Source organism: Myotis lucifugus, unplaced genomic scaffold, assembly GCF_000147115.1.
Source record: "Myotis lucifugus unplaced genomic scaffold, Myoluc2.0 scaffold_169, whole genome shotgun sequence".
Taxonomy (NCBI): Eukaryota; Metazoa; Chordata; class Mammalia; order Chiroptera; family Vespertilionidae; genus Myotis; species Myotis lucifugus.
Genome location: NW_005871217.1, coordinates 2300616 through 2328127, shown reverse-complemented (window position 1 = coordinate 2328127; position 27512 = coordinate 2300616). Strand labels below are relative to the sequence as shown.

The window sequence follows — 27512 nt, the reverse complement described above, 5'->3', positions numbered from 1 at the left end:
CTACCGCCTGCCCGGGGCCACCTGGGAGATGGTGGTGTTCCCGAAGAAGCCGCTGAGCAGGGCGTTGTTGTGGATCGCCATGTCCAGCAGCTCCGGGGTGATGCGCCTGCAGCCGATTTTCTGGGCCTCGTTGCCCGCCAGCTCCAGGACCGTGGCCGTCAGGTACTGGATGATGGCCGCCAGGTACACGGGTGCGTTGGCGCTGAGACGCTGGGTGTAGTGGCCGTCCCGCAGGAGGTGCTCCAGGTGGCTCACGGAGAAGGTCAATTCAGCTCTGCTGGTGCGGCTGCGGGTGCGGTTCCGCCTCTGGTGATCAGAAGACCCTCCGCGGCTCCTTTGCCCAGACATGATGGGTGCTGGGAGGCGCTGTCTCCGACCCGCCTAGATCTACAGTGCGCTGTGGTGTGCCGCGGTGCGGTTCAGTGCGGTCAAGTGCAGGAAGATGCCAGTTGGTCTCAACCGCTCAAGATGACCAGTACAGAGGCTCCTGCTCTGTATCCTAGCGACCATGGACCGACCCCTCATTGGTCCAGGTACAGGCTGTATGACACATAAGTTCCGTGAGGTCACTGCTTTCCCATTGGCCCTGGTGGGCCAGGGCCTGCAAAGAAGGGGTGCTGGCAGCTCCCTGCTCACCCTTGCTCATGGGACCCTCTCTTTGAGGGAACTCTCACTGTCCACTGGTCAGGAATGTTGTAGAGAAAAAACATGTGGGATCCAGTGGCACCAGGTATAACTGGTGATGTTGGACAGCCAGCACACCTATCTACTTCCAAAACGTTGGAACCTCCCCAAAAAGAAACCCCTGTACCCTGTGTGGCAGTCACTCCCACTGACCTCCTCCTCTCCTAGACCCAGGCAACCATGAACCTGCCTCCTGTCCATAGAGCCTCGCCTATTCTGGAAATTTCTAGGGATGTAATCATAGGATAAACAGGTGGCTTTTTGGGTCTGCCTACTTTGACTGAACATAATGGTCTCATTAAGGTTCACCCCGGTGGTAGCATGAATCAGCACTTTATTCCCTTTTCATGCCTGAATAATATTCCATTGTATGGGTGGACTACATGTTGGGCATCGGTTCCTCAGTTGATGGATGTTTGGGTTATTTTCACCTCCTGGCTGTTGTGAATAGCACCGCGGTGAACATTCCTGCACAGGGTTCTGTTTGAACACCTGTTTTCCGTTCTTCTGTGTGTCTATCTAGGAGCAGAATTGCCAGGCCAAGTGGTAATTCTATGTTTAACTTCCTGAGGAACCGCCCACTGATTTCCATAGTGATGGTTCCATTTTACAGTTCTGACAACAGTGTCTGAGGGCCCCAATTGCTCCATATCCTCATCAAAACTTATTTCCCTTTTGTCTTGCTTATAATCGCCATCCCAGTGGGTGTGAAGTGGTATCTCCTGGTTTTGATTTGCATTTCCCTAATGGCTAGTGATGTGGAGCATCCTTTCATGTGCCTCTTGGCCATTTGTACCTCTGCTTTGGAGGAAGCAGATGTACTTTCAACTGCTTTGCCCATTTCCTAAAACTGGGCTGCTTGTCTTTTCTGTTGCTGAGTTTTAAGGTTCTTGATGCAGTCTGGAAAGTAGGCCACTATCAGATATGTAATTTGCAAATGTCTCTCCCATACTGGAGGTTGTCCTTTCACTTTCTAGATAGAGTCCTTTGATGCATAAAATTTTAGTATTTGGATGGCATACAATTTATCTGGTTTTTTTCTTTGTCTTTTGTGGCTTTGCTTTTGCTCTCATATTTTGTACCCGTTGCCTAATCCAAGGTCATGGGGATTTGCACCTATGCTTTATTTCAAGAGTTATATTATTTTGGCCCTTAAGTTTAGGTCTGTGGTCCATCAGATTTAATATTTGTACCTGGTGTGAGTTTGGGGTCCATATTCATTCTTATCTCTGTGGATATCGAGTTGTCTCTGCACCCCCTTTTTTTAAAGAGATATTTCATTCTTCCATTGAATGGTCTTGGTACCCTTATTGGAAATCAATTATTTATACATATATGAGTTTATTTATGACTCTAAATTCTAAAACATTGACCTACAATAGGTCTATTGTTATGCCAGGGCCACACTTTGTAGGATTGCTATAGCTTTGTAGTTAGCACTGAAATTGGGAGGTGAGAGTCCTCCCACTTCGTTCTTCTTTGTGAGAGGGTTTTGGCTATCCATATTCCTTGCATTTCCATGTGAATTTAAGGGTCAGCTTGTCAATTTTCACAAGGAAACCAAGTTAGATTGTAACAGGCATGGTACTGAGTCTGAATATTGCCTTGGGGATTGTGGCCATCTTAGCAATATTAAATGCTCAGTCCACTAACACGGGATGCCTTTCCATTTATTTCGGTCCTCTTTCATTTCCTTCAGCAATGGTTTGCACTTTTCAGAGTACAAGTCTGACATGTCTTTTGTTAAATTTATTCCTCAGTATTGTATTTTCTTTTGGGTGATACTATAAAAGCCATGATTTTCTTAACCTCATTTTTGGAATGTTCGTTGCTAGTGTGTAGAAATACAACTGATGCTTGCACATTGATCTGGGCTCCTGCAACTTTGCTGAGCTCCTTTATTGCATATTTGAATAGGCTGTTGTGTTTTACTATATTCTTTAGTGTTTTACATAAACATGTAAAACATGTTTTTGTGGATAAGATGGTTTTACTTGTTCCTTTCCAATTGGAATGCATTTTATCTAGTTGGCCTGGCTAGAACTTTGAGTATAATGTTGCATAGAATGTCAAGAACAAACATTCTTATCTTCCTCCTGATGCTTGGGGGAAAGTACCCAGTTTTTCACCATTGTCAATGGGATGCTCTTTATCAGGTTGAGGAAGTTCTCTTCTATTCCTATTTTGTTGAATTTATTTTCATGAAAGAGTGTTGGATTTTGTCAAATGCTTCCCTTCCCCCTACATCTATGAAATAAACGAACATGAGATCCCCCACATCCCCTGCATTCTATTAGCAGGGTGCATTACATTAATTGCCTTTCATATGTTACATTCATGGGAGAAATCCCACTTGGTCATAGTGTCTAACAAAGGGTCCACACACCTTTTGTTGAAAGCATAGGTGTGGACCAGGCAAGCTGCTTGATGGCAAGTGTGTGTGAGAGAAGGGATGACGAGAAGCCGAGGCATTTGGGGGAATCTGCAATTAGTTTACTAAGACTGGAGAGTAGGGTGCCCATGGGGGCGTGGCTGTTGATGTGGCTAGAGTAGAGGCTGCAGGAGCCAAGATACGTAGGTTCTGGTCTGCTATGCTCAGGTTTTGGACTACCTTGTAGGCTATTATGAGCTCACTGTGGTCATTAAGCTGTGGAGTGGCATGGCCTGATTTGTTTCCAGAAAGCTCATTCTGGCAGCTGTGTGGCAAATAGGATAGAGAGGCCTGAGATTGAAGTTAGAAAGCTACTGCAGTAACTTAATCAAGAAATGATAGATACTTAACTAAGATGATGGCATTGGTAAATAACTCCAGGGGACAAATTCAATTTAAAAAATAATTTGGCTGATAGATCTCAGAGGGGAGAATGTGGGGGGGCGGGTTGGAGGAGATTAAGCAAAGTACATATATGCTTATATGCATAGCCCATGGACACAGACAATAGGGTGATGAAGGCCTGGGTGGGGCATATGTTGGGTGGAGGGGATAAGGGGGGGATGGGGGATATCTGTATTACTGTCAACAATAAAAATAATAATTTGGTTAGTAAAATGACACATAATAGGTGCTTGAAACATATTTATGATACTGTTGACCCTAGCTGGAGACTTGGTGATTCTTTTTTTAAAAATATATTTTATTGATTTTTTATAGAAAGGAAGGGAGAGGGATAGAGAGTTAGAAACATCGATGAGAGAGAAACTTTGATCAGCTGCCTCCTACACACCACCTACTGGGGATGTGCCCACAACCAAGGTATATGCCCTTGACCAGAATTGAACCTGGGACCCTTCAGTCCGCAGGCTGACGCTTTATCCACTGAGCCAAACTGGCCAGGGTGACTTGGTGATTCTTTTATTCATTCCTTCAATTTATTGAATGCCTACTATACATCTGGGAGTGTGGTAGGCATTGAAGAAATACCGATGAGCAATGTTCATCAGGTTCCTGCATGTAGTGTGATGGAAGATATATAGACAAGAAACCTGACAATGAAAACACTATATTATGATATGTGCTATGAGAAGGGAAGTTCAAGATGCTATAGGAACATTTAGGAATAATTTACACGGATTTTGCTGTTTGGGACATATTCCTGGAGACATTTGTGTCCATGCTGAAGAACAAATAGAAGTTAGCTGAGTCAAAGAGTAGAGCATTAGTGGAGGAGCGGAGGAAAGCTCTGGTATAACTCCTCGAGTGCAGGGTGAGATGACTATGGATTTTGGAGCCATTACTGGAGATATGGGCTAAAGATGAAGGTCCTGATATTGGTTGGAAGATGCGTGCAGTTTGGAGTATGTCAGTTTGAGATGCCTGTGCAATATTCAGAAGGAGATGAAGGATAAATGATGTGGGAATTAAAGAGAGATAGAGGTCAGGGCTGGAGATATAGATTTGGGAGTCATTAGGATAATTCTGGTGGACATGATGTACAGGCAGTCCTCGGGGTTTCGTGGTTACGTCGCTATCTCCCGTTTATTTAATAAAAAAACAAGTTCCGTCATTTCGATGTACAGTGGGGCCTTGACTTAGGAGTTTAATTCGTTCCGAGACCAAGCTCGTTAAGGAGCTCGTTAAGGAGCTCGTTAACTCAAATTACTCTATCAACTCAATGCAAAAAATCGGCCGAGAGACAGCTGGTATCTCAAAAAACTCGTTAGTCGGGACACTCGTAAGTCAAGGCCCCACTGTATGTACATATGTGCTTTATGTTTTTTTATTTACCACAAGTAAAGGTCAGGAATTGTTATATTTCTTTTAATTTTTTTTTTTTACTATTTCACTTCATTACTGCTGTGTATGTGCTCCATGCGAGTGACATAGGTGCTTATGTAGGTGGGTTCCGACTTATGGTGAAAATCGTATTTCATTGTGCCGTAGGAACGGATCTCCCGGAACCTAAGGACCTATTGTAGTGAGATCGTACAGGGAAAGTGTATAGAGAGAACATAGAAGGGAACTAAGGATAACTTCTTTTAAGGGGCCGGCAAAAGAAGAACATTCTTGGAAGGAGACTGAATGAGTGTCTGCACAGATACGAGAGGACTGAGAGAGAATCAAACCAGAAAGAAAAGAGCGGGGGGTCAGAAAAAGACAGATTTTACCCTAGCCGGCTTGGATAGAGTGTTAGCCTTAGGATTGAAGGGTCCCAGGTTTGATTCTGGTCAAGGGCACATGCCCGGGTTGTGGGCTCGATCCCCAGTAGTGGCGTGCAGGAGACAGCCAATCAATGATTCTCTCTCATCATTGATGTTTCTATCTCTCTCTCCCTCTCCCTTCCTCTCTGAAATCAGTAAACAATATATATTTTAAAAAGAGGAGAGAGAGAGAGATCGATCTTTTGGATTCTTATATTTTCCATCTTGTCTATCTTTTCCATGAGAGTCCTTAACATAGTAATCATAGGTATTTTGAGTTTCTTGACTGATAATTTCAACACCTGTATCATATGTGAACCTAGTTCTCATGGTGCTTTGTCTCTTCAAATTGTATTATTTCTTGCCTTTTAGCATGTTTTAAAAATTTGTTGTTGTTGTTGTTGGCCAGGCATGCTGTATAGGACAGTAGATTCTGAGGTAAATAGAACTTCAGGGTGAATATTTATATCAGTCTGGCCAAAGATGGTTTCTATCTGATGTTTGCCTCTATGAATAACAGAGGCAGTAAATTTCTCTGGTGTCTTGTTTTTGTCTCCCCATTCCTTTGTGCTGCACATCAGAGACAGTCTGCCTCTTGCAGCTCTCCCAGCTATAGCCCACTTTTATTTTAACCAGAGGCGTATTGGTTGTATTATATGTGGGAGGAGGACATTCTCTAGTCTTTGAATTATGTTTCAATCTTTAGAGTGAACAGTGGGCCTATGTCTTGGGAGTGCGGCCTTCACAAGTCTTTTAGTCTCTTTCTCAGGTGTTATGGTTTGAACTGTATGCCCCCAAAAGATACGTTAATATCCTAATTCCTAGTACCTGTGAATAAGACCTTATATTTGGAAATAGGGTCTTTGAAGGTAACCAAGATAAGTTGAGGTCATACTGGATTAGGATGGCCCTAAATCCAACAATTGATGTCCTTGTAAGGAAAGAGAGATTTGAAGGCACTGAAGAGACCCAGGGAAGAAGGCCATGTGATGATGGAGACAGAGAATGTAGTGATGTTGCCACAGGCCAAGGAACATGAAGGATTGTCGGCAACCACTAGAATAGATTTAATAATAACCAGAATCTAGAAGAGACAAGGAAGAACTCTCTCTAAAAGTCTTTGGAGGGAGCATGGCCCTGCCAATGCCTTGATTTCAGATTTCTAGCCTCCAGAATTGAGAGAGAATAAATTTATGTTGTTTTAAGCCAACTAGTTTGTGGTAATTTGTTATAGCAGTGTTATGAAACTAATACACTGGGATAAAGCTTCCCCGCCCCCTCTTCCACCTAATACTTTTCCTGGTGGTAGCATTTCCAGTCTATGCCTTTGAACCTCTCTCTTGTACAATGAGGCTTTCTTTTCTTCCCTATTTTTCCTTATGTGACACAGGGAGATAAGAGTGGGGCTGGAACAGTGTTTCCTTTTTCTAGCTGGGATGACATTTTACTATTGCCCAAATTATTTTTGTCTTTCTTGCAACCTGTAGGATAACCTTGGAAATAAATGGCTAGAGGTCCTTAGAAAGTATATTCAGTCCACATAAAAAGTATCTGTTATTGCAAAACAATGTGAATATATTGAACACTATTGAACTATACACTTAAAAATGGTTATGTTAAATTTTATGTTGTTTTTATCACAATTAAAAAGAAAGTATTTTTTCCCACACATCTTACCAAAATCATCTCCATGTTGTTGTCAAGCACAATTCAGAGGCTTGGAGTCTGTATGGTGTCAATGGATGGTTAATGGAAGTAAGCTTTTGAAGTTGGGCTGTTGAAGGGCCCAATGAATGACTCTTCCCCCCAGCAGGTCCTGGATCCTGCTTTGCAGGTAGGACAAACTGTGGCACATCCTAAAAAATTCAATAATAAAAAGAAAGAGTTAATAGCAACATAAAACAACTTTTATGAGCCCAAGAGAATAAGACTACATAAAAAACTGTGTAAAAGAATAGATTTTGTGATCTCAACTACACAGGATTAAACAAGGAAGAAATTCCAAACAGCTAAGCATAAGTGGTCTATAACCATTACTTCTACTTATTCGCCAGCCATTCTGATTTTATGCCTTGCAATGTTGCTTCTACCCCACTATCTAAGAAGTGGTTCTTTTATTAATTTTTAATGTGTATTGAATTTATTGGGGTGACATTGGTTAATAACATATGGGTTTCAGGTATACAATTCTATACTACATCCTTTGTATATTGTATTGTGTTCACCCCTAAAGTCAAGTCTCCTTCCATCACCATTTATTCCCCCTTTACTGTCCTCTATCTCTCACCACCCCACCTCCTCTTCCCTCTGGTAATCACCATAATGTTGTCTGTGTCTATATGAAGCAAAAACCCCCAAAAGAACAAAAAATCTGAGGTAGTTCTTTTAAAATTCACTATTTTTTTTCTTTTTGTTAATGCTCATTCCAGGATATTTTTCCATTGATTTTTAGGGAGAGTGGAAGAGAGAGGGGAAGTCAGAGAGAAACATTGATGTGAGAGAAACATATCAATTAGTTGAACCCTTCACGTGTCCCAACTAGGGCCCCAACCAGAGCCCAGGCTAGGGAGGAGCCTGCAACCAAGGTACATGCCCTTGACTGGAATCGAACCCGGGACCCTTTGGGCCACAGGCCAACGCTCTAGCTACTGAGCCAAACTGGGTAGGGCTAAATTTCATTAATTTTAACCTTCCCACCACATATAAGCATTGGTTTTCAGGTTCCATCCTTCTGGGCCTCTTCACTTACGACAGTATTGATTGCCCTCACCCTGGCTCCTTGGAGCTTTCTTTCCCACTGATTATGTGTGACTGTGGGCAAGTTACTTAAACTTCCAGTGACTCCATTTCCTATTTTGTAAAATGAGGACAATAATAACACTTCCCTCCTGGGTTTAATATGAGCACTCGAGCACTTAGAACTGTGTCTGTCCCATACTAAGACCTACGTATGTTAGCTGCTATTATCATTATCATCATCATCATTATTATGGTTGTTGTTAGGAATAAACTATATCTCTTGATAAACCTGCTTAGAGTTGGGAACTCCCTGAGTGTGATGGTTTCAGAAAAGGTTAATAAAACAACTTTATTTGGATAAGGCCTTAAAAGGAATTAATTTGTCTTGTGGGAAAAGAGAAGACATGCAACTGCAGAGAAGTTGAATGGTGCTTGATGTGAACCTTGTCAATAACCCCCTAAGGTCACTAAACCCACAAAATGCTATTTTTTGGTAAAATATGTTTTTATTGATTTTAGAGAGAGGGGGAGGGAGAGACAGAAAGATTGATGAGAGAGACACATTGATTGGCTGCCTCCTGCATGCCTTGCACTGGGGATCAAGCACACAACCCAGGCATGTGCCCTGACCGGGAATCAAACTAGGGACCTCTTGGTGCATGGGTCAGTGCTCAACTACTGAGCCACATCGGCCGGGCACAAAATGCCAATTTTGAGTGGATGTGTGCATGTGTGTGTGTGATGTAAGCTGATGAGGGGACTAAATTTCATGTTGATGTGGGATGAAACCAATCACATACCAGAGGCCATAGCTAAAGACATAATAGAATTTGCTGATGACTAAGGGAATGTTCTGAAATAACCGGTTTGGAAATCAAGAGCTAAACTCAAATTTATTGACAGTGTATGGGTGGTAGCAAGGAGAAGAGCATAGAGTGGCCTCTGCTGATATCTGGGTTATGTTTATTTTTTCCATAGACTCTTGTTTTCCAAACTTCTACCTATGGGTATTGTCTATTACAAAGGCTATCGAACTATGGCCCATGCCTATTTTTATATGGCCTACAAGCTAAAAATGAATTTTACATTTTTAAAGGGTTGTAAACAAAAATAATGAAGACTATGAGACCAAGACCATATGTGGCCTCCAAAGTGTACAATATTTCTTATCTGGCCCTTCGAAGGATAATAAAATTCCAACCCCTGGTCTAATGCTCAATTCTTAATCAAATACTCTTATTCTTTTATATTGGACTAGAGGCCCAGTGCATGAAATTTGTGCATGGGGGTGGGTGGGTCCCTCAGCCTGGCCTGCACCCTCTCCAATCCAGGACCCCTGCGGGATTGGGCCTAAACCGGCAGTTGGCCATCCCTCTTGCAATCCGGGACTGCTGGCTCCTAATCGCTCGCCTGCCTGCCTGCCTGATCGCCCCTGACCACCTCTGCCTGCCAGCCTAATGCCCAGAACTGCCCTCCCCTGCTGACCTGAATCCCCCCTAACTGCTCCCTCCTGCTGGCCTGATCGCCCCTAACCACCTCTGCCTTGGCCCCTGCCACCGTGGCTTTGTCCGGAAGGATGTCCAGTCTAATTAGCATACTACCCTTTTATTAGTATAGATTACTCCCCACCCCAAATGACTCTTAAGCAAGTATATTAATTCATTTATTCATTATTTCACCCAACATATATTACTGTGTACTGGAGATACAAACATAAATAAGTCAGCAACCCCAGCCACCATTCAAGAACCTCACAATCTAATGAGGAAGAAAGACAAATACAGGGTGATAACCAATCCTATCTATGATAGTTGTAAGCACAGAGTACAGTGAAAAAGCACAAAGGAAAAAGCAGTTAACTATGCCTGGAAAAACTGGGAGGACTCCATGCGATCAGAGTTCTTTGTAGAACTTAAGAATTAGCCACTATATTTGCTCAAACATTTAATTAACTCACCCCTAATGCTTTGGCAGGGCCAGACCAAATGATTTTGTGGACCTTATATGGCTTATGGGCTGGATATTCCCCACCCATGACCTAAATGATTCTTAAACCCCATGTACTACATTATATCTCTACTTATCACCGTCTAAGTTCAGGTCCACTATTATTTCTCACTCAAAGACTGTAATAGACTCTTAATTAATCTATCCATATACACACACCTTCAATTCAAGCTATTGTGCACACTGTAGGGATTGTATGAAAAGAAAACAGATATGTCAGTATGTCATTCCCTTTGAATGGATTGCTAGGGTCTTCAGGGTAAAGTCCAGTTTCCTTATCATGTTATGCAATGCCTTCCATTACCTGGTCCTGAGCTACTTCTCAGCCTTACTTTCTGGTATTTATGTCTTTGTATATTATTGCTTATAGTTTCCCAGACCCACTAAATGCTTTCATGATTCTAAGAAACTCATGTTCACGTTTTTTATTCCCTCAAACTGGAAGCCCTTCCTACTCTATCTTTTATTCATCCTCAAGAATCATCTCCTCTAAGAAGTCTTCTCTAAACTCCCAGAATAAAGTTGTATCTCTTTTGTTCTCTCATAATACTGTTTATGTCTCTATCTTTCTTCTTAATACATTTTGCTAAAATTATGTTTTTATGTCTTTCCTCCTAGAAATACTTAGCTGCTTCTCAATAGAAAGACATAGGTCTCGTTAATTTTTATACTCTAATATCTAGCATGGTTTCTAGACATAGTAAAACTGCATAAGTGTTTGTGGGAATTGGATTAAATTACTTTTCTTCCAGCTTCATAGTCTCTTTAAATCTGGTAAGCTGCTTGTTCTGAATCTTTACTTCAATAATAAAAATATTGAGAAACCAAGATGGCGGCATAGGTAAACACCTGAAATTGCTGCCTCACACAACCACTTCAAAACTACAACTAAAAGACAAAATGGACATCATCCAGAACCACAGAAAGGCTGGCTGAGTGGAAATTCTACAACTAGAAGGAAAGAGAAAAGCACACTGAGACTCAGAGGAGGTGCGGAAGTAAGGTGCAGAGGTACAGAGGCGCACACAGAAAGGGCTGGCAACTGAGGACGCGGTTGTCTTTTTCAATCAGCAGGGAGTCTCAAGCTCCTGACTGCTCTGAACTCCAGTTCCGGGCGAGTCTCTGGGGACCCAGACTCATACAGGGAGAAACTGGACTGTATGGCATCAGGCGGAACGCAAGGGTGGTTTTCTCTCAGAGGTGCTTGCAGTGATTACCTCGGGACACTGAGACCCGGGGCCTCTTAGGGCAGGGCTGAGGATCAGCCATAGCTGTTTGCTCTGCCCTGTTGATTCCCTGAGACCCTGCCCCACCCAAGCTGTGCGCAGAGGCTTTTGCATATGAATGGCCTGGCCCTTTACAATCTAAAATTACCTACCAAACTGCAGCTGGGTCAGAGAGACCCAGAACATCCAAAAGAAAGCCCAAGGCCCCACAGCAGCTTACATTGCTTCACAGCTGGGCCTCATCTGGGCACCTCCAAACCCCAAACAAAGAAGAGGAATCTGCAGATCTCTCCGTAGCTCCTGCGGGGTAGCCTCAGGCAGAGGCTAAATTAGCACCTCCTTAGAGATCCAAGTGCCAGTGTACCCAGTGGTCAGAGTGGGACCATCCAGATTACAACTCCTCAGATCCATAAGGGACACACTCAGGGGGCAGACTCAGTGAGCACCAAAGCCCCACTGAAGCAAGTCTTACCCCATAAGGGTGTCTCCAGAACAGAAGTTCTCCTACTGTAGACACAGCTGATTCTCACAGCCAATTGGCCTGGAGGTTAATTCCTCCCAGTGATACCAACAACTATCAAGGCTTAACTACAACAAGACTGCTCAAAGCCCACAAAGGGGTGCACCAAGAGTGTCCACCTCAGGTAATTGGGGAGGCTGAGCCACTGGGCCCTATAGGACACCTAGCACAGAAAGCCACTCTATCAACACAGGGAAGCAGCCAAAATTTGGAGACAAAGAAACAGGTCACAATGACAGAAATGGAGGGAAGCAAACTACTGGATACAGAGTTCAAAACCACAGTTATAAGGTTTTTCAAGAATTTTCTAGAAACAGCCGATAAACTCAATGAGACCCTCAAGAAATCTATTGAGACCCTCGATGTTGTGATAAAGGACCAACTAGAAATTAAGCATACACTGAAATGAAGAATAATATACAGAGATCCAACAGCAGACCAGAGGATTGCAAGAATCAAGTCAAAGATTTGAAATACAAAGAAGCAAAAAACACCCAACTGGAAAAGCAAAAAGAAAAAAGAATCAAAAAATATGAAGATAGTGTAAGGAGCCTCTGGGACAACTTCAAGCATACCAACATCCGAATTATGGGGGTGCCAGAAGAAGAGAGAGAGAAAGATATTGAAAACCTATTTGAAGAAATAATGACAGAAAACTTCTCCTACCTGGTGAAAGAAATAGACTTACAAGTCCAGGAAGTGAAGAGAACCCCAAACAAAAGGAATTCAAAGAGGACCACACCAAGACACATCATAATTAAAATGCTAAGAGCAAAAGACAAAGAGAGAATCTTAAAAGCAGCAAGAAAAAAAAAGTTAGTTACCTACAAGGGAGTACCCATATGACTGTCAGCTGATTTCTCAACAGAAACTATGCAGGCCAGAAGGGAGTGGCAAGAAATATTCAAAGTGATGAATAGCAAGAACCTACAACCAAGATTACTTTACCCAGCAAAGCTATCATTCAGAATTGAAGGGCAGATAAAGAGCTTCACTGATAAGAAAAAGCTAAAGGAGTTCATCACTACCAAACCAGTATTATATGAAATGCTGAAAGGTATCCTTTAAGAAAAGGAAGAAGAAAAAAAGGTAAAGATAAAAATTATGAACAACAAATACATATCTATCAACAAGTGAATCTAAAAATCAAGTGAATAAATAATCTGATGAACAGAATAAACTGGTGAATATAATAGAATCAGGGGCATAGAAAGGGAGTGGACTGGCAATTCTCGGGGGGAAATGGGTGTGGGGGGTGCAGGAAGAGACTGAACAAAAATTGTTCACCTATGGATGGGGATAGTAGGGGAGGTAAGGGCAGAGGGTGGGGTGGGAACTGGGTGGAGGGGAGCTATGGGGGGAAAAAAGAGGAACAACTAATAATCTGAACAATAAAGATTTAAATTTAAAAAATAATAAAAATATTGCCTAGGTCAAGCTAAAGGTAGGTTTGAAACAGCCTATCAAAACTCTTCCTTTGCCTATGGTCTGTTAATCGTTACTCTTTGAGTATGCTAATAACTTAATTAATTAATATACAATTGTATTAATTATCTAAACCATCAATATGGGTTCATAATTATTTTTCATAAGTGTGTCATAAAAAATGTTAAAATTTTGATGAAATATCAGTCATTTTCTCATTCCATATTTCTTCTATACTTCCATAAACTACATGTAATGACCTTGTCAGAAGTAAAAATTATATTTGTGTGGAATCTCTTTGTTGATAACTTTGTAACTTTCTAAGTACTCACTTACTTGAAAACTTTTCCTTCTTTTTCTTTGTTATAAATGGTAATGTATTTACATTAACCCAGTCTTTTTTTCTTTAAAACTTCTGTACTTTATTTGTAACCCATAATTTTATATCAAGTCCAACTATCAATCAAGGTAAGGATAAACTAAACACATTTTTATTATTATTGAGGTCACATTGGTTTATAACATTATACGTTTCAGGTGTACAACATTATAATTTGACATCTGTGTACTCACTAACCAAAAGTGTAGTTTCCATCCATCACCATATAATTGACTCCCTTTTCCCATTTTGACCTATTATGCCCCATTCCCCACTAGTAACCACCAATCTGATGTCCATATATATGATAATGAATTTGCTTTTATTTTGTTTTATTTTTTGTTTGTTGCATATTTCAAATATGAGTGAAGTCATATGATTTTTGTCCTTTTCTGTCTGATTTATTTCACTTAGCATAATACTTTCAAAGTCCATCCCTGTTGTTACAAAATGGCAATATTTCATCTTTTTAATTCCTTGATCATTGAGAGTAGTTTAAGAATATCATCTGAGTTGCAACTTATCCAGGACACACATACTTTTTTTCTTTCTGAGAACATAGTTAAAATGTTGTTCTTATTGTTTTTGTAAATATATATTTATCCAAGCCAGAGGTAATTTGGGGCCTTATTTTTCCAAATACTAATCCTTTAGGCACATGCCACCTGTTACAGCCATTCTTCTTTTCCATATGTAATATTATACTTTTAAGAAAGGAACTATGAGCTCATTGTAAAACTTCCTATGCAGTCCCATGGTTTCACTCATTTCTTTTTTAATGGAATAATTTGCTGTTTCATAGTCAAAATTATGTTTTTGGGAGCATCCCAACCTTAAGAGTCTAAAGCCATCTTAATGTAAATTAAGGTCCAACAAGTATCAATCACAATAACAAACTTTTGGAGGCCAGCCATAGCTAGAAATTCTAGTCAGAGTAGGCAATTACATAATAGGTCAGTCTGAATCTTTTCATGGTTATTACTAAGGAAGAAGCATTACCTCTTGAGAGGCTTAAAGCCAAGAGTCCATTTAGCTCCTGTCAATTTTTCCTTCCAAATGTCTCTCAGATTTGTCCTTCTCTTTCCATTCCTATAGATGCCTTCATCACTTCATTCCTGGACTACTGCCATAGACTAGATGGTTTCTTTGCCTCCAGTCCATCCATATTCCCATCCACTTTCCATACTATTGCCAGATTAATCTTCTTAAAACACTTTCATCATGTCACTCTCCTGCCTGAGACCTAGCTCTAATGTCACCTTTGTAAAATATTCCTAACTCCTCTAGGAAGAGTTAGCAGCTGACTACTCAGTGTTTTCACAGCTCTTTTTGCATTCTCTTACTAGTACACTTACAACACGTATAATAATTGGCTGTTTATTTTTCCTTCCCCATTTGGTGAGAGATTTTAGAGGGCAGGCAAAAGGATTAAGTTATCTCTTTCCAATGACACTCAAGGCTTTACATAATTGGCCTTATTGATCTTGCCCTCACTGCCTCAAGGCCTTCACATATGTTGTTTCCTCTGCCAACCATGTTGTCCCTCTCATTCTTTTCCTATTCAGTTTTCAGGTCTCAAATTAAATATAAATTCATTTAAAAAACCTTCCCTGACATCCTTATTAACGAATTAACTAGCTAATCAATTCATTTAAGAAATATTTATTAGGTGCCAACTTTCTGCCAGGCACTATTTTAGGCCCTTGGCATAGATATATCAGTGAACAAAACAGACAAATTTCCTGTTTTCATGGAGTTTATCTTCTAGTGGGAGGAGGTAGACAATTAAAGATAAACAATATAAAGGAAATTATATAGTATAGTAAAGGTGATAAGAACTGCAAAAAAACCAGCAAAGTAAAGGTGTATGCTGTTAAGTAGCAGGACTTTTAAACATGGTGGTCAGGGTAGAGTTCATTGAGAAAGATAATATTTGAACAAAGAGGTAGCTTGTCATGAAAATATCTGGTGTAAAGTAGACCAGTGTAAAGGTACTAAGCTGCGATTGTATCTTGTTGCCAAAGAACAGTATAAAAAGCAGTGTGGCCCAGCCAGCATGGCTCAGTGGTTGATTGTTGACCTATGGAACTGAGAGGTCAAGGTTTGATTCCCAGTCAGGGCACATGCCGGGGTTGTGGGCTCGATCCCTAGTGTGGGATGTGCATGAGGCAGCCAATCAATGATTCTCTCTCATCATTGATGTTTCTAGCTCTCACTCTCCCTTCTCTGAAATCATATATATATTTTAAAAAGCAGTGTGGCTGGAGCTGAGTAATCAAGGGGCAAACTAATAGGAGATGATGTCAGAAAGGAGCAGATCGCAAAGGGTCTTCTATACTAAAACATAAAAACTTAGGTTTTTACTCTGATAAAAATGACAAACTGAGATCCAAGATGGCGGCAGATAGGTAGAAGTTACTTTCACCTCCTTCTAGGACCAAATTGGAATTAAAACTAAAATATAAACCAATCAATCTGAATAATCAGCTGAAGACTAGCTTAACAGACGTCTTATAACCAATGATTTAAAGAAGAAGCCACCTCGAGACTAGTAGGAAGGGTGGTATCATGAAAAGGGCTGGCTCTCTACCCATGTGCAGTGGCTGAGAATCCAATGGGCTATCTCAGCTGCAAAGGTCCCCCCTGGGGAGCCTGAGGTCTCAACCCCAAACCAGGCTCCCCTGCCTAGAGCACCAGAACTGGAGCCTATATAACATCTGGCTGTGAAAATCAGCGGCATTTCTGTCCACCAGGGAGATGCCGATTTGCTAGAAAGCCAGACACCCTCCTAATGGGTCAGTGCACAGAATCTCATTGGCAGCCACTCACCCTGGGCTCCAGTGGAGGGAGGGAGGCTCAAAGCAGAGTGGGATTGTGTGAGAAGACTGGATTGTGTGGCCTTGTGGAGAGTTGAAGGGACAACCACCAGGGTCACTGTGATGGCACCAAAGATGCCATCTTCCCTGGGTCTAGCCCTTCCCTCCAAATGGCATTAGCCTGGAGGAAGGCAATGGCCTGGCTCCTTGTCACCTTGCCCTTCAGAGCTCATGCCCAGAGAAGAAGTCAGCTGACTGGGCCCAGGGTATAGAGGTTTGGGTGGACTCAAGGGGTGTCAGAGACTGAGTTGTGTGGCTCTGGGGTGGGGACTATTCCATCTGCCTTCCCACTGGCCTGACCAGTGCCACCACTTCATGGGAAATCCACTATCCCCACTCTCCTGACTTCTCGCTGCCAAACTCCAACTCTCCAGGAGGTCTGGGTAGAATCTCAGAAAGATTGACTTGTGTGGCTCCAGGTCAAGGGCCACTTATCCCTCACATGCCCAACCAGTGCACAACGCTCACTTCCCATGGTCAAACCTTGGTCTGTTTGGGTCTGATGAACTCTGCTGGGCTCCAGCAGAGGTAAGGTGACTCAGAAGGGACTGGAATCCTACAGGGAGAGATTGAGTAGTGTGGCTCTTGGGAGAGGCCAGGAAGGACAGCCACCAAGGTCCCTGTGCTGAGTCCTTCTCCCCCACCACTCACAGATGCCATCTTTCCTGGGTTGAACACTCCCTTCCATACCGCATCAGCATAGGGGAATGCACCAGCCCCACCCTCCAGACTCCCCGTGGCCCCACTCTGCTGAACTCTCAAGTTGTGGAGGAACCTGTTGCCTCTGGCCAGACTGGGCCCATGGTGCAGACTTTCTTGGAAGGCTCTCAAGGAGGTCCGGGCAGACTACAGGTGGCAGAGATGAAGAGAGAAAGGCTTAATTGTGTGGATCTAGGGAAGGGGCCATTTTTCCCCCGCTTGTCTGACCAGCACTACTATTCCTGTACAGAACCCTCCCTCCAAACATCCAAATCTTTTAGCCTGATGAGCTCTGCTGTCCTCCTCCAGACGACTCCCTAAGACCCTGCCCTACTTACCTCAAAAGTCTGTGTTCACCCGGCGGTGACAGCTGGCCTTGGTGTACCCTGGGACTTTTGCTGAGTGGCCTCAGACTTAGTACTGGTACCGAGTTTGAATTTGTATCAATCTGGTGAACACCACTCACCCCTACCTAGTGACTCACTGAGAACCTATCTCACGCAACTCACATACCACCGAAGGCCCTTTTAGTGACTGAGCCTAACAGGCAACTGGTAGGTGGAGGCAGGTGGAGGCAGGTGGAGGCAGGTGGAGGTGAATTACGAGGTGCTTTAGACATTTTGCTGACCTTCCACTGGGCTCCGTGCTGGTGAAAACGTTGCAGATCTTTTTTTACATGAAAGGAGATGAACACTGTTACATATACTTTATTTAGTATCCTGTAAGAGAGAAGCAAGAGTTTAAAGAATTTGGGGTTTAAAAAGCATTGACAACGGTGGCCCTTGGTGAGAAACAATACTGTCAAGCAGGACATGGCCAATTTCATCAGTGCACCTGTTGTAAAGGGTATGGCTTGTGGTTCTGGGAGGCAGGCAGGACAGGTTGAGGTAAAGTTTATGTCTAACAAGGGTGGTCTAGGGCAGTGGTCGGCAAACTGCGGCTCGGCAAACAGTGGCTCGCGAGCCACATGCGGCTCTTTAGCCTCTTCAGTGTGGCTCTTCCACAAAATACCGGCTCTTCCACAAAATACCGACTTCTGCGCATGGGTCACAAAGTTTCAATCGCACTGTACGTGCGTGCCTGCACGTGGTATTTTGTGGAAGAGCCACACTGAAGGGGCCAAAGAGCCGCATGTGGCTCTCAAGCCGCAGTTTGCCGACCATGGGTCTAGGGCAGCCGTGGGCAAACTACGGCCCGCGGGCCGGACCCGGCCCGTTTGAAATGAATAAAACTAAAAAAAAAAAAAAACACCGTACCCTTTTATGTAATGATGTTTACTTTGAATTTATATTAGTTCACACAAACACTCCATCCATGCTTTTGTTCCGGCCCTCCGGTCCAGTTTAAGAACCTATTGTGGCCCTCGAGTCAAAAAGTTTGCCCACCTCTGGTCTAGGGTCAAGAGTATGGGGATCTTCCCTTTTGGTTTTCCTGGTGTGTCCTTGTCTACAGTGAACAGACCTCATGTTTATGCATGCCACAAGACATAATGTCAAATGCAGTGCCACAAAACATCTTTAAGTGACTTATCCCATGAGTCACAGAGGCACACTGTGATGGTATTATGGTACAGGCAGAGAATTTGGGCTTGGATTTGGCAACACAAGTATACTTCCATCAGGACTTACAACTGGCAACTTAAGTATACTTCTTTCAGTATACTTACATATACTCACATACACACACCAATCACACATTCTATGTACATTTGGTAAGTCTGATGAGCACAGGTATTGGTCTGGTGTTGCTTCTGGATGAAGCCTACTGACCCTGGTGCCCACTGGAGGGGGCACCCTTATACCCTAGAGCAGCGGTTCACAACCATGAGTGTTCAATATGAAGGATGAGGAAAAGGTTCCAACAGGAGAAACAAGAGAGTTTCTGGAGAGTCAAGTGGGGAGATGGGCCAGTGTTAGTCAAATGGAATGACTTATGATTTCCCTATGAATGGCCACTTATGCGCCAGGACTCCCTTTTTTTATGGTTTGAAGTACATGATGAAGAAGTGGGTATGTGTGATTCAAGGAGACAAACTATTCTAGTTGGGGGGGGGTGTTTCAATGTCGGGACCATGGGATTGCTCATAATACTTAGAACGTTCTCTTTATGTAAAATCTCTATTGACTTTTCAAAGGCCATTTCAAGTCCTATTCATTGAAAGAAGCCTTCCTTACCTTACCCGGACTACACAGATTTATTGTTTTTCCTGACGATCACAACACATACTGTTGGAACCAAACATGAGGGTATTATCTTGAGTGAATTGACCTAATTGATTCAAGAATGTAAGCTTTGATTCTCCAGATAGACTGTAAATTCCATGAGGTCACAGAATAAATTTCTTTGTAATCCCCACAGGCCAAACATATACTAAAGACTCAATGCGTTTTTATGTTAATTAAATTAAGTCAAGACCCAAAAATCATTGATTACAAAATATTCACAAACACTTGGGCAATGGCCACAGCTAGAAATTCTAGTCGGAGTAGGTAATCACATGTGTCAACTTCAATCTCTTCATGTTTACTACAAAGAAACATCCTCTTCTGAAAGTCTAACAGCCAAAAAACTAGGCATTTTGATTCCTGAATGACTGGCAGTGACATTTGAGGAGAATGACTACATTAGGGATTAGGAAAAACAATGACTTTGCCTCTCCTTTTTCTGAAGCACAAGAATCATGCTAAGAAATTGAAACCACAAATGTCTATGTTTTAGCTTCAACTGTAAAACAAATTATCCAACTGGTATAGGGTCACTAAAAGACTGAAATCTGTCCAGCCAGGCATGGCTCAGTGGTTGAGAGTCGATCTATGAACCAGGAGGTCATGGTTTGATTCCCGGTCAGGGCACATGCCCAGGTTGCAGACTCGATCCCAGTGTGGGGTGTGCAGGAGGCAGCCAATCTATGACTCTCTCTCATCATTGATGTTTCTATCTCTCTCTCCCTCTCCATTCCTCTCTGAAATCAATAAAAATATATTAAAAAAGGCAAATGACAGATACAGAAGGCATAAAATCAGTAAGAACATAGCTGAACTCAACAACACCATCAACCAATTGTATATAATTGAAATCTATAGTCTACTTCATCCAAAAATGGCAGAATATATTTTTTTCTCAAGCTCACATGAATCATTCACCAAGATAGATCACATTCTGGGTCATAAAAACACACCTTAACAATTTTAAAGAATAGAAACCATACAATGTGTACAGAAATATAACTGGAGATCCCAAAATATGTGGAGATTAAACAACCCACTCTTAACCCATGGTCAAAGAAAAAAATCTCAAGAGAAATGTAAAACTGCTTTGAAATAAATAAAAAGAAAAACACAGCTTATCAAAATTTGTGGGATGTAGCAATTTTAGTGCTTAGGGGAAATTTTACAGCATTGAATGCATATATTAGAAAAGAAAACAAGGCCTAAAATCATTGCACTAAGTCACAAAAGACCACATACTGTATGATTGCATTTGTATAACATGTTCAGAATAGGCAAATCCATAGGCACAGAAAGCAGATTAATGGTTGCTAGGGGCTGGGGGTGGTAAAAGGGATTAAGTGCAAATGGGTAAGAGAGAGATGTCACTGAGGTGATGGAAATGTCTGAAACTGGACTGTGGTCATGGTTGCACCACTCAACAAATTTACTAAAAATCCTTAAAGGTGTACACTTAAAATGAGTCAATTTTATGTTGTGTAAATTATATCTTAATACACAATTTTAAAAACACCCTAGAAAGCAGAGGAAAAAGCATTTGTCTCTTGGACATTATATTAGGAATAACACAGAGCTCATTAGGCTCTTGTATGTTGTTGTTGCTGCTGCTGTGGTGATGGTAGGAGTGGTGGTTTTCCCATTAAGACTGAGGGTCCAGCAATGATTTAGATCTTCTAAAACAAAAATTTTAAAATCACTAAATACCCTGGCCAGTGTGGCTCAGTCCTCCCATGCACTGAGAGGTCACTGGTTCGATGGTACATACCTGGGTTGTGGGCCCAATCCCCAGTAGGGGGCGTGCAGGAGGCAGCTGATTAATGTTTCTCTCTCATCAATGTTTTTCTCCCTCTCTCCCAAAAACATATTGTTTAAAAATCACCAAAAAAGAATGATTCTGGCTTGAAATCTGGAGTAGCAGTGGCAGGCAAACAGAAGTGGGTGGGATTTAAAAATACCCAGGAGGCAGCAGTGACAAGAGTTTGCACTGATCGGGTTCAGGGAATGGGGAAGAGTGAGGATGCCTCCCACTCAGCATGCTTCAAGTTGAATTCCTGTTGTCCTCCCGAACTCACTGTCCCCTGTGCTGCCAATCGCAGCGAGTGGATCAGCATCCTGGCACAAAGCAAGCATTTATTGATTGACTTTGGAATAAAAGAATGAATGAACAGAGTACAAATATGACCAAAGCATCCCCCAGGTCCTGCCAAACAGCCAGTCCTAGACTCACCCTCAAGGATGACTCAGCAGACGTCTACCACCATTTCCCTCTCATGTATCAGCCGTTTGGGAAACCATCGGGTCCCGTGCCCTGAAGGACACCCACCGCATCTCAGCCACTCCTGACATAGCACCTGCTGGTGTGCACAGACGGGGTTTTGTCAAGAGCCCCTTCTGTAAATTCTCACATGAGGTCAATGGCAGGTGCATGTACAGCCTGTATGAGCAGGGGAAATATTTCGTGTTGTAGAAAGAGGGTCACGAAGGTGTCCAACTGGTGGGGATCTATGTTCACTTTGGCTCTCATCAGAAAGAGACTCTTCCTACCAAAAAGGTGCATTAATCCAGCAGCACCACCACCATCCCCCTTCCTGGCAGGCAGAAAACACAGCTGCTAGAAGCACTGCAGTGGCTGAGTGATGTTTGGATATTTTACTGCTGTTCCCAGGGTTGCCAAGCAGAGATACACAACTGCTTGTGGTTCCTAACACAGATGCCAAAGCAAGGACGTGATCCGTCCCAGTCCACACTTCGCAGATAAAAAATGCGGTGGGTACCCAAAGGATGCCCCCAGACTCAACCACCCCAGTGAACATTCCCTTCATCACACTGGTTATGAAATAAAGTATAACCTCTCTATGTATGGTGGTCAATAAACACATTCACCTCTCATTTTGCAGATTATAGTGCTTTGCATAATATATGGTTGTCATTCTCATTATCACCAGTTCCTTCATGCAGAGGAGTCAGAATGACACCACAATGTTGGCTCATGGTGGTTATAATTCTTCTTTGCCTTTACAGTTAAGTTCATGTAAAATAAATTGTATGTAATTTTTACTACCGTGTTTCCTGAAAGGGCAATACCAAGGTAAGAAGCAACTCTAAAAACTGCTGTATGGGAATGGATTATGGAAGTATTCCTACATGTGAGAGCTGAAGGTTTTCTTTCAGCGATTGGGTAGGCACACTAATGTCACGCAGGTCTTTTCTGGTGAGACTCGCTAAGCAGTGTATTATGTTCATTGAACACAAAACATTTTGGTCAAACAATCATCCAGTTAAAATCTTTAATAGTAAAGCATTCACAAGAGCATTCTTCAGAGTTGCCATTCAAACTAAGCATTGAATGGATGTTGTTTCCAGTGTTCAGGGCAGGCAGTAGTATTAAAAAGGCTTTTCAGTGTTGTTTTCATTAGAGAGAGAACTTCCTTGCCTAGCTTCCGCAACGCCTTGCCCTGCCACTCCTGACTTGCAAGGCATCCTCGCTCAGGAGGGGCAGACAAAGGGTAAAATCTGGGCAGAGAACATGAGTGGATATTAGAACGAAAGAGAAATCCGTGCTGCAAGGTCTTGCAGGCAGCCACCTTCCTCTCCACTGCCAAGCAGAGCGAAGCAGAGAGAGAGGGCAGGGACTTGCTGAAAGCTCGACACCAAATCAGTTTCAGATCCAGGACTGGGAAGTCCGATCGAGTTTAAAACAATGTATACTGGGCGCAAGTCCCAAGGCGGGCTTGCTCCAGATCTTGCAGCTGTTTTCCAGCGTTAGGCCCATCTGGCCCTGCGCTGATCTCGGGGCGGACTCTTTGTCGCGCAACTGGCACGAACCGTGACGACGGACGGCCCTGCAGCAAGGCGCGAGTGGCCTCTTTCTCTGCCAGGGTTCAGGTGAGTACCGCCGCCCACGGGCCCGAGCAGCTGGGGTGGGAGCCACCGTGCCATCCCGCACTGCGCCAGGCCTGCATGCAAGCGCCCGGGCAAACCCCACCCATCGCACCCACCCGGGACACCCCTTCCCGGATCCACGGGGCGGGACCCACCTGTGCTGCAGATCGCGACTCCCAATTCAGCAAAGCGGAAGGAATTGCAAGTAAGGAGAGCCTGGGGAGGCAGCCTGGCGCGCCCGCCCTTTGCTTTTGCCTAAAAAACAGTCGGCCCCACACTGGCTTCCCCGAGCGGGTTCAGGCCCAGCTGGGAGCCTGGAGGCCCCGCCCCGCTCCTTCCGGCCGTGCAGGGTGGGCTCCTCGCGCGCCCGGGACTTGGCCCACGGCGGCGGCGTAGCAGAGCCTCCGATCCAGAAGGATGGGAATGGGGCGGACGCGTCTGTTTAAAAGATGTTGGAGCCACAGGCTCAGAGAGAATAGGCGGACCCGTAAAACTACGCTGTGTGTAAAGCGCGGGTCGCCTTGCTTGCCTTTTCAATGCGCCTACCTAGTCTTCTCACTACGCTCCTATTCATGGTGGCTTAGCAAGGTTTGCTGGATCTAAAATGCTTTCACTATCCTTCCAGCACTTTCTTGAACTTACGTCACATATCACTCAATGCGGGACTCCCACTAATTCAGTTGAGCACCTTGAATTCAGGGTGCAGGTAGAGCGCTAAATCCAGTGAGCACTAGAAGGGAAGTCACTATTAGGAATGCATATTTTATGCACGTAAAATTAATGAACAATGCATATTACAAAGAAGGACCAAAAAGTGCACCGAATTAGCAGTGCAAGGGCAATCCAGGGCAGAGGAACACATTGAGAGTGAGAACAAACAACATGCAAAATCTATAGAGACCCTGGAAAATGGGAAACTGAGCAGCACTGTAGTTATTAGAGAGGAAAAATATTAGGCTAATGTCAAAGGGGTAACAGCTTGTAAAAGTTAGGATCAACAAAAGAAGAAAAGGCATTCATACTTTGCCCCTACTTGTCTATTGGAAAAACTGCTACTCATTTTTTTAACTCAATTTACATGTTACTTCATCTGTAAATCCTTTCCTATATTTCCCAAATAAATTTATTTTCTCATTTTCCATGGGTCCATTATGCCCAGTGAGTCCAGTATAGGCCTTAAGTATACCACATCATTCTAGATTATAGCCTCTCTCTTTGAATGCTTGTGTCCTCCAATGCAAGAGTAGCTTTTTGAGAGCAGAAAATGTGTATTTTATTTTTTAAAATATATATTTTTATTGATTTCAGAGAGGAAAGGAGAGGGAGAGAGAGACAGAAACATCAATGATGAAAGAGAACATTGATTCGCTGCCTCCCGCATGCCCCCCACTGGGGACGGAGCCTGCAACCCGGGCATGTGCCCTGAATCAAACCATGACCTCCTGGTTCACAGGTTGACACTCAACCACTGAGCCACACTGGCTGGGCGAAAGTTTTTATTTTAAAAATTTATTTTCCAAGACCCTAGCCCAGAACCTAACATATAGCATTTATTTATTTATTGAAAATTGTCTAGAACCAGTGAGTAGACAGAAAGAAAGCTGTAGCTAGGATGTGAATTAATATACAGAGCAATACCTGAATAAGGTGAGCTACTAGGCTGACTCAGGTTGGTTTTCATGCAACAAACGTTAATGAGGGCCTACTGTGCACCAAGTGCCATATGAAACTCTGGGTGTAATATGGCAAACAAAAACAGGTAGAGTCCTCACCCTTATGGAGTTTAAAGAACACATAAGAATTGGCCAGGCCAACAGGAAAAGGAACATTTCAGACAGTGAACAGCATAATCAAAGTTCCTGTAATAGGAAGGAGCATGACAGTAGCAATTAAAGTGAATAAGATCAATAAATGTAAGGTGAAATGAACAGATAGAAAGTACCCAGAAAGAGGCAAGAGGTTGATAGATAGAGGCCTGTTTAAGAGTTGGAAAAAGAAGCCAGTTTTCTTCGCAATAACGCTGGGCTAAGTGTTTTATAAAAGACACTAAAGGTAGATAATATTGTTATTCCTGCTTTAAGGATAGGGAAACTGGGGAATGAAGAAGTTAAGCAATTTCGCCAGGATCACACAGCACTTAAGTTTCAGGGCTGAGATTCAAACCTAGGTAATTTGGCACCAGACCCAAGGGCAGGAACTGTAATAAAAGCACAAGTAAAAACTACAAAGAACTCTTTCACAAAATATGGTCATTGTTCCCAGATATTTAGCATCTATGAGAAACAATACCCTGGGCTTGAACATTAATGCTCTAGACATAAGACTTTGGCATACACATTGGTTGGTATTGGCGCCTTCGGTAGGTGATACCATCAAGCAGCAATCTTAACATTAGGCATCAGCAGCAAGCCAGAGCAGAGGAGGAAGAAAATAGCAGATGCCCTGAGCGCTACTTTGTGGAACACACATGAGAACTTGAGCAAAGGACTTCACCTCTCTGACCCTTGATTTCCTATTTCACAAACGGGCATAGTAATATTTATATCAGGATTGTGATGAGTAAATGAGACAATGTGTGTCCAGTACCTGGCTGTATCTTACACCCAGGAAATGCTCAATGGGGATTAGCTGCTATGATGATGATTATTACTATTATATGATGTAGTTTAGTGACTGAAGGAGGGGAGGCATGACCAACCAGGGGAGATGTGGTTCGGGTATAATTTGAGGAAGGTTACATGTAATAGCAGATGCTGACTAGGTGGTAAAAGAAAAGTGTATTGCCTCCTCTGTATCAATTGCATCCTTTCCCCCTCATTTTTAGTTAGCACTTACTATTCTGTGTTGTAATTGTTTACTTGTTGGTTCCCCTTATACGATTTGTGTGTGTGTGTGTGTGTGTGTGTGTGTGTGTAGCAGCTAACAGTGTCTGGCCCACAGTGGGAACTTAAAGAATATTCACTGAATGAGTGAATTAATGTCCAAATAAATATCAACAGGTATAAAATAAGGGGAGAGACAATAGTATCTGGATCCGTTTATGGCCTTCCTGTGTTTCTAGAACATGCCAGGCTTATTCCTGCTCTACTTGCAATAATACAATCTGTTCATCTATTTGTCTCCACTTGCCCTGATAGCACTAGGGGCCAAGAATTGGCATTTTTTTTCTATAAAGGGTCAGATAATAAATACTTCAGGCTTTGTGGGGTGCATACATTCTCTGTCTGCTACTACTCAATTCTATGTTTATTGAGCAAAAGCAGCTACAGTCAACACTTAAATGAGACTGTGGATGTGTTCCAATAAAACTTTATTTACAAAAAGAGGCAGGAGGCAGAATTTGACCTGTGGGCTTATAATTTGACAACCCCTGCTCTAGACCAAATTAGCACCATCTCTTGTGTGGACTATTGTATACGAATGATGTGTGGCAACTGTCATCTTTGGCCAACATCTACATCTTGGTTTGTCCAGCATCTTAATGAAGATGCCATGCTCTCTAATCCTGTTCATAACCTTGAGTTGTTGAAACGCGGTTAAAACAGTGTGCTATAATGGTCCTTAAAAGAACCAACTAAGAGCAATCTTTAAAAAGGTTAAAAAAAGAAGGAAAGGAAAAAATGAAGATTTATAATAAAATGAACTTTGGTTATGCAACTGAAAGTGACTCTTAGCCAGAAAAGAAATATTCTGGACACAACACAATGTTGAATTTGGTGGAGGCTTTGGTCTATGACAATTCTACTACTAACTCTATACAGAAACAAATAAACACTGACATTTAAAAAAAATCATCTAGGCCATGCAAAATGTTCCTCATCTACCAATGGAAAAAAATGTGTTAAAAGCTGAAAGTATATTAATTTGTGTCTGAGGATATGAGCAGGATGTGAGCATTTCTGACTCTCAACAGAAATATGATTCAGCACAAACTCAGCATCATTCAGCATTCGGAGTGATGATGATGTTGTATGGTGTTGGTCCCACACTGTATACCTTTGTCAAATTCATTGACCTGTACAGTTAAGATTTGTATATTTAACTGTGTATAAAATAACTTTGATAAAAAGTAAGTTGGAAGAAAGGATATTTGGAAGCTCACAGCATCATCATGAGGCCTGGAGAAAGAGGCATGGGGCTGTTTCCAGGTTCAACAACCAAAAATTCATTGCACAACTGGTGTGGTGAGGAGACCTCTTTTCATATCAC

General features: G+C 42.6%; 2 protein-coding genes across 4 annotated transcripts in view; one reads left to right on the top strand and one right to left on the bottom strand.

Moving 5' to 3' along the window:
• LOC102428918 (histone H2A-Bbd type 2/3-like) lies at nucleotides 1-23626 on the bottom strand. 3 transcript variants are annotated; one of them, XM_006096167.3, is made up of 3 exons: nucleotides 23459-23626; nucleotides 7000-7178; nucleotides 1-540 (listed from the first exon to the last, which is right to left on the bottom strand). In XM_006096167.3, exon 3 carries the CDS (start codon nucleotides 346-348, stop codon nucleotides 1-3), a length of 348 nt encoding a protein of 115 aa, XP_006096229.1. In that variant the 5' UTR covers nucleotides 349-540; nucleotides 7000-7178; nucleotides 23459-23626. The 3 variants fall into 3 exon arrangements, 2 of the variants coding, with proteins under 2 accessions (XP_006096229.1, XP_023615799.1); XM_023760031.1 differs by lacking the exon at nucleotides 23459-23626 and adding an exon at nucleotides 21649-21692; XR_002831060.1 differs by lacking the exons at nucleotides 1-540; nucleotides 7000-7178 and adding an exon at nucleotides 22695-22934.
• SPRY3 (sprouty RTK signaling antagonist 3) overlaps nucleotides 22934-27512 on the top strand; it is a 67346-nt gene continuing 62767 nt past the window's right edge. Inside the window, exon 1 of the mRNA XM_014462140.2 lies at nucleotides 22934-23306. The gene's annotated coding sequence lies outside the window, so the exon portion shown is untranslated. The remainder of the gene's footprint in view (nucleotides 23307-27512) is intronic.

Excerpts from the sequence above, each read along its gene's own strand:
- LOC102428918 (XM_006096167.3), bottom strand. The coding sequence starts at position 348 with ATGTCTGGGCAAAGGAGCCGCGGAGGGTCTTCTGATCACCAGAGGCGG.